Raw genomic sequence first — 15,362 nt, forward strand, 5'->3', positions numbered from 1 at the left:
GTGAAGGTGAAATTAGGACATTTCTAGATAAAGAGAAGTTTAAGAAACTTGCAAAAGCCAAACCAAAATTACAAGAAATACTAAAGGGAGTTTACTGGTTAGAAAATCAATAACATCAGATAACAACCCAAGACTAGAACACAGGACAGAACAACCAGATATAAACCCAGATTGGGAAATCACAAAAATAAACCACAGCTAGAACTCTCAAAACAGGAGAAGAGAGACATTGTTATGTAAAATATGACAACATTAAAACAAAAAAGAGAGACTAAAAAGTGTAGTCATAGACCTTTCATATGGAGAGTAACTCAAGGTGATGTAAAGAAATAAAAGATTGGCTTAAACTTAGAAAAATAGAAGTAAATATCAAGGTAACCACAAAGGAAACAAAAGATTCTACACATCAAAATTAAAAACAAGAAAAACATAAAGACTCAGCAAATACAAAAGCAACAACAATAAAAAAAAAAAAAAGGAAAGAAAATATATAAAGAAAAATGACTCAGCACAGAAAATTAACTGGAAAAAGAAGCTGTCAACAATGCAAAAAAAAAGACATCAAAATGACACCACTAAAGCTCATAAAAGCTCATACGTATCAATAATTAAGCTGAATGTAAATGGACAAAATGTACCAATAGAGAGTGGTAGAATGGATAGAAAAACACAATCACTCTATATGCTGCCTACAAGGACACACCTTAGACTTAAAGACACAAACATATTAAAACTCAAAGGATGAAAAAAATATATCAAGCAAACAAGTATCAAAAAAGAGTAGGAGTGGCAGTATTAATTTCTGACAAAATAAACTTTTAATCCACTGCAAAGAATAAGGAAGAACACTATATAATGACTAAAGGGCCAAGATATCAGGAGGATATAACCATAATAAATATTTACCCACCCAATGACAAGGCTCCAAAATACATGAAACAAACTATAACAGCATTGAAAAGAGAAATAGACAGCTCCACAATGATAGTGGGCGACTTTAACACACCACTTTCAGTGCAGGACAGAACATCCAGAAAGAAGCTCAATAAAGACATGGAAGATCTAAACGCCACAATCAACCAACTTGACCTCATAGACATATACAGAACACTGCACCCTAACAGCAGCCTAGTACACTATCTTTTCCAGTGCACATGGAACATTCTCCAGAATACACTACATATTAAGCCACAAAGCAAGCCTTAATAGGATCCAAAACATTGAAATATTACAAAGCATCTTTTCTGACCATAGAACCATAAAAATAGACATTAATAACAGAAAAAGCAAGGGAAAAAAATCAAGCACATGGAAACTGAACAACACCTTGCTCAAAAACTACTGGGTTTTAGAAGAAGTTGAGGACGGAATAAAGAAATTCATAGAATCAAATGAGAATGAAAATGCTTCTTACCAAAACCTTTGGGACACATCAAAAGCAGTGCTCAGGGGTCAATTTACAGCAATAAATGCACACATCCAAAAAGAAGAAAGGGCCAAGATCAAAGAATTATCCCTACAACTTGAACAAAGAGAAAGAGAGCAGCAAAAGAAGCCCTCAGGCACAAGAAGAAAGCAATAATAAAAATTAGAACAGAATTAAATGAGAGAACAGAAAAACAACTGAAAGAGTGAATAAGACCAAAAGCTGGTTCTTTGAAAAGATCAACAAAATCAATAAACCACTGGTCAAACTGACAAAAGAAGAGGAAGCAAATAACCCAAATAAGAAATGAGAAGGGCGATATCACAGCAGATGCAACTGAAATTAGAAGAATCGTATCAGACTACTATGGAAAATTGTACTCTAACAAATTCAAAAACCTAGAAGAAATGGATAAATTTCTAGAAACACGCTACCTACCTAAACTAATAAAAACAGAGGTAGAGTAACCAAATACACCCATAACAAAAGAAGAGATTGAAAAAAAACTCAAAAAAAAAAAAAAAAAGCCCTGGCCCTGTTGGCTTCACTGGAGAATTCTTCCAAACTTTCAGAGAGGAGTTAACGCCACTACTACTAAAGATATTTCAGAGCATAGAAAAGGATGGAATAGTCCCAAACTCATTCTATGAAGCCAGCATATCCCTGATACCAAAACCTGGTAAAGACACCACACACACAAAAAAAATTACAGGTTAATATCCGTCATGAACTTAGACGCAAAAATCCTCAACAAAATTCTAGCTAGTAGAATTCAACAACATATCCAAAAAAAAATTCACCGTGACCAAGTGGGATTCGTACCAGGTATGCAAGAATGGTTTAACATTAGAAAAACAATCAATGTAATCCATCACATAAATGAAACAAAAGACAAGAACTGCATGATCTTATCAATTGATGCAGAAAAGGCATTTGAAAAAGCCCAACGCCCATTCAAGATAAAAACTCTCAGCAAAATAGGAATAGAAGGAAAATTCCTCAACATAATAAAAGGCATTTATACAAAGCCAACAGCCAACATCATCCTAAATGGAGAGAGTCGGAAAGCATTCTCCTTGAGAAGAGGAACCAGACAAGGATTCCCTTTATCACCACTCTTATTCAGCGCTGTGCTGGAGGTCCTCACCAGAGCAATTAGGCTAGATAAAGAAATAAGGGGCATCCAAATTGGCAAGGAAGAAGCAAAAGTATCTCTATTTGCAAATGAGATGATCTTATATACAGAAAACCCTAAAGAATCTACACGAAAACTACTGGAAGTAATAGAAGAGTTCAGCAGAGTGTCAGGATACAAGATAAACATACAGAAATCAATTGGATTCTTCTACACCAACACAGAGAACATCAAAGAGGAAATCACCGAATCAGTGCCATTTACAGTAGACCCCAAGAAGAAAAAATACTTAGAAATAAATCTAACCAGAGACATAAAAGACCTATATAAAGAAAACTACAAAACATTACTGCAACAAACCAAAAGAGAACTACATAAGTGGAAGAACATACCTTGCTCATGAATAGGAAGACTCAGCATTGTGAAAATGTGTATTCTACCCAAAGCAATCTATAGATACAATGCAATCCTGGTCCAAATTCCAATGGCATTTTTTAATGAGATGGAGAAACAAATCACCTTCATATGGAAGGGAAAGAGCCCCTGGATAAGTAAAGCATTACTGAAAAAGAAGAGCAAAGTGGGAGGCCTCAGACTACCTGATTTTAGAACCTATTATACTGCCATGGTAGTCAAAACAGCCTGGTACTAGTACAACAACAGATACATAGACTAATTGAACAGAATTTAGAATCCAGACGTAAATTCATCCACTTATAAGCAGCTGATAGTCAACAAATGCCCGAAGTCCATTAATTGGGGAAAAGACAGTCTCTTTAACAAATGGTGCTGGCATAACTGAATATCCATCTACAAAAAAATGTTGCAAGACCCATACCTCACACCGTGCACAAAACCTTACTCAAAATGGATCAAAGACCTAAATCTAAAATGATAAAGGTCATGTAAGAAAAAATAGGGACAATGCTAAAAGTTCTAATACATGGCATAAACAGTATACAAAATAAGATACTGCAAAACCTCAACTACAAAAAGACAAATAACCCAATTAAAAAATGGGCAAAGGATATGAACAGACACTTCACCAAAGAAGACATTCAGACGGCTAACAGATACACGTGGAAATGCTCATGATAATTAGCCGTTATAGAAATGCAGAGCACAACTACAATGAGATACCGTCTCTCCCCAACAAGGCTGGCATTAATCCAAAAAAACACAAAATAATAAATGTTGGAGAGGTTGTGGAGAGGCTGGAACACTTATACACTTTTGGTGGGAACGTAAAATGGTACAACCACTTTGGAAATTGATTTTGCACTTCCTTAAAAAGCTGGAAATAGAAGTACCATAGGATCCAACAATCCCACTCCTTGGAATATATCCTAGAGAAATAAAAGCCCTCACACCAATGGATATGTGCACACCTATGCTCATTGCTATTCATAAGGTTTTTACTGGCTAATGCTTTTCAGAAGTAGACTGCTGGGTCCTTCTTCCTAGCCTGTCTTAGTCTGGAAGCTCAGCTGAAACCTGTCCTCCATGGGTGACCCTCCTGGTATCTGAATACCGGTGGCATAGCTTCCAGCATCACAGCAACACACAAGCCCCCACAGTACGACAAACTGACAGACCTGTGGGGTATTTTCAATCGCGTCATATGCATGTGAAAGCTGGACAATGAGTAAGGAAGACCGAAGAAGAATTGACACCTTTGAATGGTGGTGTTGGTGAAGAATATTGAATATACCATGGACTGCCAAAAGAACGAACAAATCTGTCTTAGAAGAAGTACAGCCAGAATTCTCCTTAGAAGCAAGGATGGCGAGACTCCATCTTACATACTTTGGACATGTTGTCAGGAGGGATCAGTCCCTGCAGAAGGATATCATGCTTGGCAAAGTGCAGGGTCAGCGGAAAAGAGGAAGACACTCGATGAGGTGGATTGACACAGTGGCTGCAACAATGAGCTCAAGCATAACAACGACTGTAAGAATGGCTCAGGACCGGGCAGTGTTTCATTCTGTTGTGCATAGGGTCACTGTGAGTCGGAACCAACTCGATGGCACCTAACAACAACAACAACATGCTCATTGCAGCACTGTTTACAATAGCAAAATTATGGAAACTACCAAGGTGCCCATCAACGGATGAATGGATAATCAAATTATGGTATATTCACACAATGGAATACTGCACAATGATAAAGAACAATTATGAATTCGTGAAACATCTCATAACATGGATGAATCTGGAAGGCATTATGCTGAGTGAAATTAATCATAAAAGGACAAATATTGTATGAGGCCACTATTATAAGCACTCGAGAAAAGGTTTAAACACAGAAGAAAACATTCTTTGATGGATACAAGGGTGGAAAGGGAGGGAGAGGAGTATTCACTAATTAAATAGTAGACAAGAATTATTTTAGGTGAAGGGAAGGTCAACACACAATACAGGGAAGTCAGCAAAACTGGCCTAAACCAAAAGCTAAGAAGTTTTCTGAATACAACCAAACACTTCAAGGGGACAGAGTAGCAGGGGACGATGGTGTCAGGGGATATCTAGGTCAATTGGCATAACAAAGTATATTTAGAAAATGTTCTGCATCCCACTTTGGTGAGTGGCATCTGGGGTTTTAAAAGCTATCAAGTGGCCATCTAAGATGCATCAATTGGTCTCAACCCACCTGGAGCAAAGGAGAATGAAGAACACCAAAGACACAAGGAAAATAAGACCCCAAAAGACAGAAAGGGCCACATAAACCAGAGACTCCATCAGCCTGAGACTGGAAGAACTAGATGGTGCCTGGCTACCCCCACTGACTGCCCTGACAGGAAACACAACAGAGAATCCCTGATGGAGCAGGAGAAAAGTGGGGTGCAGAACTCAACTTCTAGTAAAAAGACCAGACTTAATGGCCTGACTGAGGCTAGAGGGACCCTAGAGGACACGGCCCTCAGACTCTCTGTTAGCCCAAAACTAAAACCATTCTGGAAGCCAACTCTTCAGACAAAGATTAGACTGGACTACTGGTGAGGAGTGTGCTTCTTGGCTAAGTAGACACATGAGACTACGTGGGCAGCTCCTGTCTGGAGGCGAGATGAGCAGGCAGAGGGGGACAGGGGCTGGTTGAACAGACACCAGAAATACAGGGTGGAGAGGAGGAGTGTGCTGTCACATTACAGGGAGAGCAACTGGGGTCACATAACAATGTGTGTATAAGTTTTTGTTTGAATAACTGACTTGAATTGTAAACTTTTTCTTAAAGCACAATTTAAAAAAAGAGAGGAAAAAAAAATACTTTTATGCTCCTGGCTTTTCGACCTATTTTTAAAAAGTTGAAATTCTCTTTTAAAATGAAGCTTTAAAACTACTGCAAAAACCAATTTTTTGTAAGACATTTCTAGTCAGAATTGCAACCTAAAAAGCCTGGCAATGATTAAAACTTGATTAATTGACAGATAATTGGTATTAACATACTTTAAGTTATATTTTGGAAGATTTCCCTTTTTTAATTTAAAATATACGTAACCTTTCTTCCTTCCAGATATTGACATGCAGGTTTAAAGTTCACTTGTATTGGCATTTCAGATAGGAATTTCCAGCCCATGAGGATGCTTTTAAAATGTAAACCCATTCACTTTGATGCAACTCTCTGCTCTGGTACTGGCAATGAGCCCCAGACAATTGAGATTGTATCAGAAACCCTGTGTGACTTGTTACTGAGTGTAATGATCCTGTTACAATGCTTAAAAAAGAAAGAAACAAGCTTATCAATCCAGCAAGCAGACTGTGTCAAAAGTACCTCAGCCCTGAACCAAGTCAATATTCAGTCATGTTCAAAACAGGTGTATAAGGGCCACTTTTCTCACAAGATAGTTAGAGAAGACAGAAATCCAGAAAATCCTTTTTAATTCTGTGTGAACTATCATGAAGGTCCTGCACTCTTATGTATATTATTAAAAAAACAAACCCATTACAGTGGAGTTGATTCCGACTCAACAACCCTGTATTATATGTTTATTTTATTTACCTCTCCAGACACCCGGGAGATAACTCTTCATTTTGGATAACTCTTGAGCTTCTGTTTTAGCTTCGTGTTCATGGGGTGAGGGGTGAGGCAGGTAGAGATGAAATCTTGATGAAATGTCTGCTTTAAATATCAATAACATACCAACCAAACTAAACCCAGTGCCATCGAGTCGATTCCAACTCATAGTGACCCTAGAGGACAGGGTAAAACTGCCCCATAGAGTTTCCAAGGAGCACCTGGTGGATTTGAACTGCCAACCCTTTGGTTAGCAGCTGTAGCACTTAACCACTACGCCACCAGGGTTTATCAATAACATAATTTGTGAAAAATTCCTATTGGTAAATTTGTCATGAATTATGGTATTATACAGATACAAAAAAATCGTTTCTTCTCTTGTTAGCCATCCATGTTTGCTTTATTATTATGATGTCATGAGCATTTTCATAAATGCTAACTTTTTGTATTTGATGATATAAATCATTGAAACAAAATTCTAATTCTCTAATTCCAGAAACTGTAGTAAAATCTCATATTTAGCTTTCATGGATAAATAATGGATGGAAAAAAATAAGAGAAGAGCGTGATTAAAAAAAAAAAAAAGACCTTTAGAAAAGCAACCCCTGATTTCTCCATAAGGAGGAGTCCTTTAAACCAGAGCTTTAGTTTTTTGTTTTTTGTTTTTTAGTTTATATATGCACCCAATGGTTTGCAGAAATATTCCAAAATTACTATAGTAGGCATCAGTATGGAATCTCTCCCATACCCATGTTTCCTCTGGACCACCCTGGATCACAACTTTATAAATTCCTTAGTAAGATCAGATTTTAAACATTACATTTTAAATTATCGTAAAACATATTTGATGCTTCAGAACTGCTAAAATGTCTGTTATGAAAGATGTGTTTTATAAGCCATTGGTCTACTCACTTAATTCATTATATAGTTTACCACTTAAGCCCCTGAGATCATTCAGAAAGGCAGATAATTACCCACTCTTGTTGTCTTAGTTCTAACTAACACTTTAAAAAAAAAAACACTTTAGATGACTTTAACTAGAGAATATCAGAGTCAAGAGTCATTTGGATGTGTTTTATAGCCCGTTTTCCTGAAACCACCAGTTTATAACCTACTTTTTCCTTGAAATCACATTTGTTCATTGCTTTTGCTTTGCAGATTCAAATTACTTACAAAACAATCTTAGAAAATATTTAGCCCATTCTGTAGGTATATGCTGTGTTTCTTATTAATAATGTAAAATAACAAATAAGAAAGTGTTCATAACTTATGCACCCAGTTAGATTTTCTTAGACCCTCGTTCTTCTATGATAAAAACATATGTTGTAGAAACAGCAATACAATTTCTTTTTTTTTTTTTTCCAAATACACTGAGGGAAAGAGTTGTGGAGTATCCTAGTGTTTTAAGCAGAAATCTTTGATAGATTGCTAACTCGATGGATTCTCATTTCAGATTTGTTCTTGCCTCAAGACTTCAGTCTGACTGGATGTTGATGCTGCATTTTGCACATACCCATTTGACTGTGACAGTCACCATCGGGTTGCTTTTGATTCCAAAGGTATTCTTCTAACACTGCCTTTCTCTCACGAGACAGATATATGAAACGAGCAGGAGATATTTCTCCTTTAAAAAGTATCTGTCAATATAGACAAAGGGAGGTATGGAAATTTGCTTGACACTATAGACTGTTTAAAGCTCTCTCAGGAGACTGTTTTCTTTTTGGATTTATTAAATGTTTTACATAATTTTTAAGTGCCTTGACTTGTGCAAAACCCATCATCTGTTTGTTTCAGTCCTTTTTCAATTATTTTAGTGTCTAGTTATGTATTAATTATTACAGGTTCAAGGTATAACATCGTTTTTAAAGCAATTATCCTATTCTAAAAATCCTTTTGTTTAGATTCACATTCAGAAAAGTCTCGTGTTTTTAAACATTCAGAGAGCTTTTATGTGACTAGAAATAACTATACTATTGTTAAGAGAAGAATCTCACTAAATAATGATAGATTCTGACAATGACTGATCTAGGCAACATTGTATAGTGGAGAGATTCTGACTCCTACTCTACCACTAACTAGCTGCGTGATACATTATCTTTCATAATTTCAATTTCCTTTTTTTTTGTGACATGATAGCAATAATCTAGTAGTATATATGACTGTTTGACTTATGTATATTACATAAATTACATATATAAGAGTTATAGATATAATAAACATATATATATAAGATTGCTTGGACTGAAATGATAAAAGGAGTTTTGAAAACGAAAATGTATTATACAGATTACAGCATTATTGTTATTTCCCCATTTGCAGATAAAGAAATAAATGTTAGAGCATTATCTGTCTTTATCATTGCCACAAAATAAATATATCAGTAGCACAGCTGAAACCAGAATTTTGATTTTTTGTCTTACTTCAACTCTCACAGTTAACCAAAACATTGAGATTCAGCCTGATTAAAAAGCCAAGTGAGATTACAATAGAGGGTCCTGGACAGAGATGGAGAAAAATGTAGAACAAAATTCTAACTCAAAAAAAAAGACTTACTAGTCTGACAGAGACTGCAGACTACAAGAGTATGACCCCTGGATACCCTTTTAACTCAGTACTGAAGTCACTCCTGAGTTTCATCCTTCACCCAAAACTTAGGTCTATAAAACAAAACAAGACTAAATGGGCACATTAGCCCAGGGGCAGGAATGAGAAGGCAGGAGAGGACAGGAAAGCTGAAAATGGGGAACCCAAGGTCGAGAAGGGGAGAGTGTTGACACATCATGGGGCTGGCAACCAGTGTCATAAGACAATATGTGTATTAATTTCTTAATGAGAAACTAATTTGCTCTGTAAACCTTCATCTAAAGCACAATTAAAAAAAAAGAAAGAAAAAGCCAAATGGTTATAAACAGAGCAAAATACCTGTTTTCTTCCCTACTTGAAGTATAGTATATCAGCTAGCCACCATTTTCAATTTTCACCAATTAGTCTGTTATTGAAGTTTATCTTAATAATATTAATACTTTGTTTAATATAGTTACACATTTATTAGATGGATTTACACTCAGAGTGTTTATTCGTTCAATAAATACTATTGCACTTGCAAGAAAACTGAAAAATATATTCGAGCAAAAACTTTTACACAAACACTCATAGCCCAAAAGTGGAAACAACCCAAATGTCTATCAACTGATGAATGTATAAATAAAATGTCTTAAATCCATACATTGTTCAGCCAGGAAAAGGAATGAATTGCTAATACTTGCTGCAACATGAATGAACCTTGAAAACATTATGCCAAATTAAAGAAGACAGACACAAAAGACCACATATTGTAGGGTTCCATGTATGTGAAATGTCCAGAATTGGCAACTCTATAGAGACAGAAGGTGGATCAGTGGTTACCAGGGGAAAGGAGAAAGGGGCATGGGGAGTGCCTACTAACGAATATAAAGTTTTACTGGTGATGATGAAAATACTCTGGGGTTAGATAGTGGTGTTGGTTGCACAACCTTGTGAATATGCTAAAAAACACCAAATTGTACATTTTAAAGTGATGAATTTCATGGTATGTGAATTATACCTCAGTTTTTAAAAATTTAAGTATTATCGAGGACCTATGTTAAGCACTGTTCAACATCCTGGAATAAGAGTAACAAGCACATAAAAATCTATGTTCTCATGGTGCTTATATTATGGTGGGGAGGAGAACATAAATAAACAAAATACATATTTAAAATAGCATTTTAGATAGAGATAAGTGTTAACAAAAAATAAAGTAGGAAATGGACAATATCTGACAAATAACTGTTCCTGAAACTCGTGATTATCCAAGACTTTGCTCAAGAAAAGCAATTTCATTCTTATAAATAACCTCCAGGGTGGTTTAAAGAGTAGCGTGTGAGAGTTTGGAGAGCAGGGACTCTGCTGTATTCATCTTTATGGCCTAAATTCATGACACGCCTAAGTCCACAAATTTAAGTAGATGAGGGAAGCAAAGATTTATCAGCTTCTTTGGATTTCTCAGCCTCAATTCAAAACATTCATTATTGCTTAAATAGAGAATTGCCATTTCACATGTTATCTCATATTCATGTTCACCAGGCTAGCTGAATATTTTAACAAAAATTTACAGTAAGATATCTCTTTATTATCAGAAGGAACCCTGGTGGCCCAGTGGTTAAGAGCTTGTCTGCTGACCAAAAGGTCAGCAGTTCGAACCTACTAGCTGCTCCTTGGAAACCCTGTGGGGCCGTTCTACTCTGTCCTGTGGGGTCACTATGAGTCAGAATTGATTCAACAGCAACGGGTTTTTTGGTTTTACTATAAGAAAGTGATATGTTCATTTTTTTTAGGAACCTGACCTGATGATAAGCTAGGAGAAGAGAATCCATGTTCTCTAACCTATTCTCTCAATTTTTATAGGGCAGTTACTCAGCTTACAGGTTATCCAAGTGGCTGGATTGTTTTGATTTTCCTTCCTGCTAGCCTTCATTTATCTAATTCACTCTTCCTGACTTCTCCACTTAAAAAAAAAGAATAGAGGTAGCAAGAGTACCTGAGACTGAAAAATGTTAAAAGACCAAATGAAAATAGTCAAAATATTTCAAAATGTCATGAAGGAAGAACTTAAGAATAATGATGAGCTTTTTTAAGGATAAATTCTGAAATTTCAGTGAATCTGAGTTTTAAACTTAGATGCCATTTAACCTCAAGCTCTTTAGGCTGAGAAGATCTGTGCTTCAGAGAGGTTCTCTGACTTCTTTAAGATCTCACTGTCAGCAGAACTGAGCCTGGTATTCAAATCTCCTGTCGGCTGGCCTATGTAGAATAGACTGAAAGTCACATTCCTGTGATTAGGGCCAATTGTGCTCATGGATGAAATACATCCTTACCTAGGTGAAGTGAAATGACTAACACCAGATACCTGTGGCTACTGAGTCGATCCAACTCATAGAAACCCCATAGGACAGAGTAGAACTACCCCATAGGGTTTCCAAGGAGCAGCTGGTGGATTCAAACTGCCAACCTTTTGGTTAGCAGCTGTATGTAGCTTGCCATATCTCTTACCTGCTGTGCCACCAGGGCTTCAACACCAGATAGACCCCACCATTCAAAAAAACTTTCCCACCCATCTTCCAGTGGGTCTAGATTGCTACTCTTAAAGAGAACATTTATTTGGGTTCTTCTACTTTTTTTTTTCCATTTAAAAAATGCAAATGTATCATGGAAGAGGAATAAATGTAACTTAACACTGGGAGCCTGGAGAAAAGACAAAGGTGAAAATAGGAGTCAGAGAGGGGACCAAGTGCTAATACTGCCTTACTAATGGTTATAGCATTTAACATGGAAAACAAAACACAAATACTTTTTTCAAATCTTTTGTAAAGAATTTAGTGAATGGATTTATCTGAGTGAAGAAATGAAATTAACATTATAACTCTTAGAAAATTACCGTGCTATGTTTTACAATGGGTTAATGCCTACAGCTCATATTGAATATCTATTGCAGTTTTCACATTCAAGCAATAACCCACGAGATGATATTGCTACAGAAGCCTATGAAGATGAGCTAGACATGGGCCGATCTGGATCCTACCTGAACAGCAGTATCAACTCAGCCTGGAGTGAGCACAGCCTAGATCCAGAGGACATTCGGGTAACGCCAGTATCCCCTCTCTTTTATGTCAGATTGAGTCCATTTATACATGCAAACATATGTGAGTTGGTGTGTGTGTGTATGTGTGTGTTAGAGAGAAAATGTGTGTTTGCGTATGAACTGAAGATACCAAATACTGTTACTCCAGTTCTAAAATATATACTCATGGTATAAATTAGGATGTACGGGCTATTTCACCTCTTAACAGTAGCCTGGCCAACTTCAATAGTCTTGACTGACTTGTTGGCAGTAATAATGGTTAAATGATTATACATGTTCCATAAGACATGTTTATGACATCTTGCTGATGGAAAGGTAAGGTAGATCTCTTAGCAGAGAGCGCAGATTATTTAAAATAATCTGCGGTGATAGATCAGCATCTTGAGGAAGAACGTGCTTTTAGTATCTGATTGTCTATTGTCCCTTAACCTAATATAATTTCAGTTGTGACTTTTTCAATGGCTATATGATGCTTACAATATTGTTTAAATATAGAGCTCATCTGTAGATGGACATGCTGTGTTTTGTTATGGTCCAGGTTCAGTACGGTCCAGGTAACTTGCAAGTTCAAAGTGCTTGATCCGTGAAGCAAAGATAGAATGCATGAGTTCATGTCCTAAAGTTCAAGCTCCATGTGAAACAAAACACAAAATAATCAGAAAGTAGGAATGAAGAGAAAGTTGACTACAAATGTTGGGAAAATCTGTAGGGCAATTCCCTACAGAGTTCAAGCTTACTGCATTCAAATAACATTTAGTAACATTATCTAGCTGAAATGCTAAATCTGTACCTCTTTGAATTTGCTCTTGTTCTGACAGGATGAGCTGAAGAAACTCTATGCCCAACTGGAAATATACAAAAGGAAGAAGATGATCACAAATAATCCCCACCTTCAGAAAAAGCGGTGCTCTAAGAAGGGCTTAGGACGGTCGATCATGAGACGAATTACTGAGATTCCAGAGACTGTCAGCAGGCAGTGTTCCAAAGAGGACAAGGAAGTCACAGACCACAGCACAGCCCAAAGCACTGCCCTCGTTAGGAAGAACCCACAAGAGTCTTCATGTAACTCTGGGAAACCCAAGGAGGAGTCCCTGAAAAACCGAGTCTTCTCACTAAAGAAATCCCACAGCACTTACGATCATGTAAGAGAACAAACAGAAGATTCCAATAGCTTACCGACAGAAAGTCAAGAAGAGGAGCCTACAGAAAATTCCACACTAGAGTCTCTGTCGAGTAAAAAACTAACACAAAATCTTAAAGAAAACAGTGAGTCTGAGTCTACAGAGTCAGTGCCTTTGGTGTGTAAGTCAGCAAGTGCTCACAATCTCAGTTCAGAGAAGAAGCCTGGGCACCCAAGAACATCTATGTTACAAAAGTCTCTCAGTGTCATAGCAAGTGCCAAGGAGAAGACTCTTGGATTAGCTGGGAAAACCCAAACGTCAGGTGTGGAAGAACGTGTTAAATCCCAGAAACCTCTGCCAAAAGATAAAGAGACAAACAGAAAATATTCAAATTCAGATAACACTGAGACTAAAGATTCTGCCACCCCAAACTCAAATCACTCGGAGGAGCCAAGAAAACCTCAGAAATCTGGAATTATGAAACAACAGAGGGTCAGTGCTCCCACTGCCAATCCTGACATGAGCCCAGGTACCACACGGATGAAGGACAATTTTGACATAGGGGAAGTGTGCCCTTGGGAGATTTATGACATGACCCCTGATCCAGTGCCTTCAGAATCAAAAGTTCAAAAACATGTATCTATTGCAGCTTCTGAAATGGAGAAAAACCCAACTTCTTCCTTAAAGGAGAAATCTCGTCAGAAGCCTAAGGCAGCTGAAGCGTGTCAGCAGTCCAGTCAGAAGAACACAGATAAGGCGGAGGTGTGCCCTTGGGAGAGCCAAGGCCAATCTCTTTTTGAAGATGAGAAGCATTTGATTCCCAAGACTCGGGTTCTCCCAGGGAGACCTAAGGCTGAGAATACCAGTCAGCATCACGCAGCCAATGTGTGTACTGGGCAGTATGAAGAACTGCCCTCCAAAGTTGTAGCATCAAAAGTCGAGCGTGAAAATCTCAACCAACTAGGAGACCAGGAAAAAAAGACATCTTCCTTGAAGGAAAATGTGCCTGGCCCCTATAACTCAAGTAATAACTTTCCACAGCCTTTAATAGCTCGAGCTGAGGTGTGTCCTTGGGAGTTTGAGACCCCAGATCAACCAAATGCTGAAAGAAGTGTAGCTTTACCCGCCTCTTCCGCTTTAAGTGCAAATAAAATAGCAGGGCCTCGGAAATAAGAGGTCTGGGAGACTTTTAAAGTGTAAGCCAACCAAAAAGAGAAGAAGGAGGAAACTTTGAATTCTATATGAAACACTTCTGGATCAAAAATTCCCGGAGAGTACTTGTCAATCAAGGGACATAAGATGAGGTCAAAGGCATGGGAGGGAAGAAGCCTAGAGGGCAGGAGCAATGACCATCACCATGGAAAAGTCAGACTTTGGCCAAGACCGGACATTTCCCTGCTAACAGTAGGCAAATATTTGCACATCAGCATGTCCAAGGGAAATAGCCCTCAATGTTTGCCCCTGATGGATGTTTACTCACGGGACTTTGAAGATCCTAAGCAAGGCAAGCTAGAAGACACAGAAGAGGTGTGAGTCTTAGCAATGGAGGGAAAAGTAGAGACGTGTGTGACAAATTCTGAGTAGCTAACTAAAAAGAACTTCTTACTTTACCTATTTAACCCTGATAGCACTGCTAACTTAATGCATCCAAAAAATACCTTTTATATCAATGATTGCTCTCATTTTCTTATAAATGTATGTTTCAGTACGTTGTTGTGTCTCATATTCAAGCATTCCAAATTGTATAATTTTTGCAAATAACTTTGATATTATGTGACACAACATGTTTATGCAATCTGCAGCTACTCAATTGTTATTGCAACTTACAAAAAATACCTGCTGTCAACTTTAGTTGGTTTTTTGAAGTACATAAGCTTTCTCTGGCTTGGAAAGCCATAACTGTTATGATAAAATCTTTTTGTTTTGGCTGTGGTTTATATATCGTGAACTTGGATTTGGCTTTTATTATTTCACATCATGGTTTGTTATACTGTCTCAGTCAGGGTTTT

General features: G+C 37.4%; 1 protein-coding gene across 1 annotated transcript in view; it reads left to right on the forward strand.

The window, feature by feature from the left end:
* GPR158 (G protein-coupled receptor 158) overlaps positions 1-14,526 on the forward strand; it is a 552,101-nt gene extending 537,575 nt beyond the window's left edge. Inside the window, exons 9-11 of the mRNA XM_003410549.4 lie at positions 8,027-8,132; positions 12,086-12,232; positions 13,051-14,526. Of these exons, the coding sequence (XP_003410597.2) occupies positions 8,027-8,132; positions 12,086-12,232; positions 13,051-14,526 (1,729 nt within the window). The remainder of the gene's footprint in view (positions 1-8,026; positions 8,133-12,085; positions 12,233-13,050) is intronic.
* The last annotated feature ends 836 nt before the right edge of the window (positions 14,527-15,362 follow it).

The sequence above is a fragment of the Loxodonta africana genome, chromosome 4 (genome assembly GCF_030014295.1).
Source record: "Loxodonta africana isolate mLoxAfr1 chromosome 4, mLoxAfr1.hap2, whole genome shotgun sequence".
NCBI classification, from domain to species: domain Eukaryota; kingdom Metazoa; phylum Chordata; class Mammalia; order Proboscidea; family Elephantidae; genus Loxodonta; species Loxodonta africana.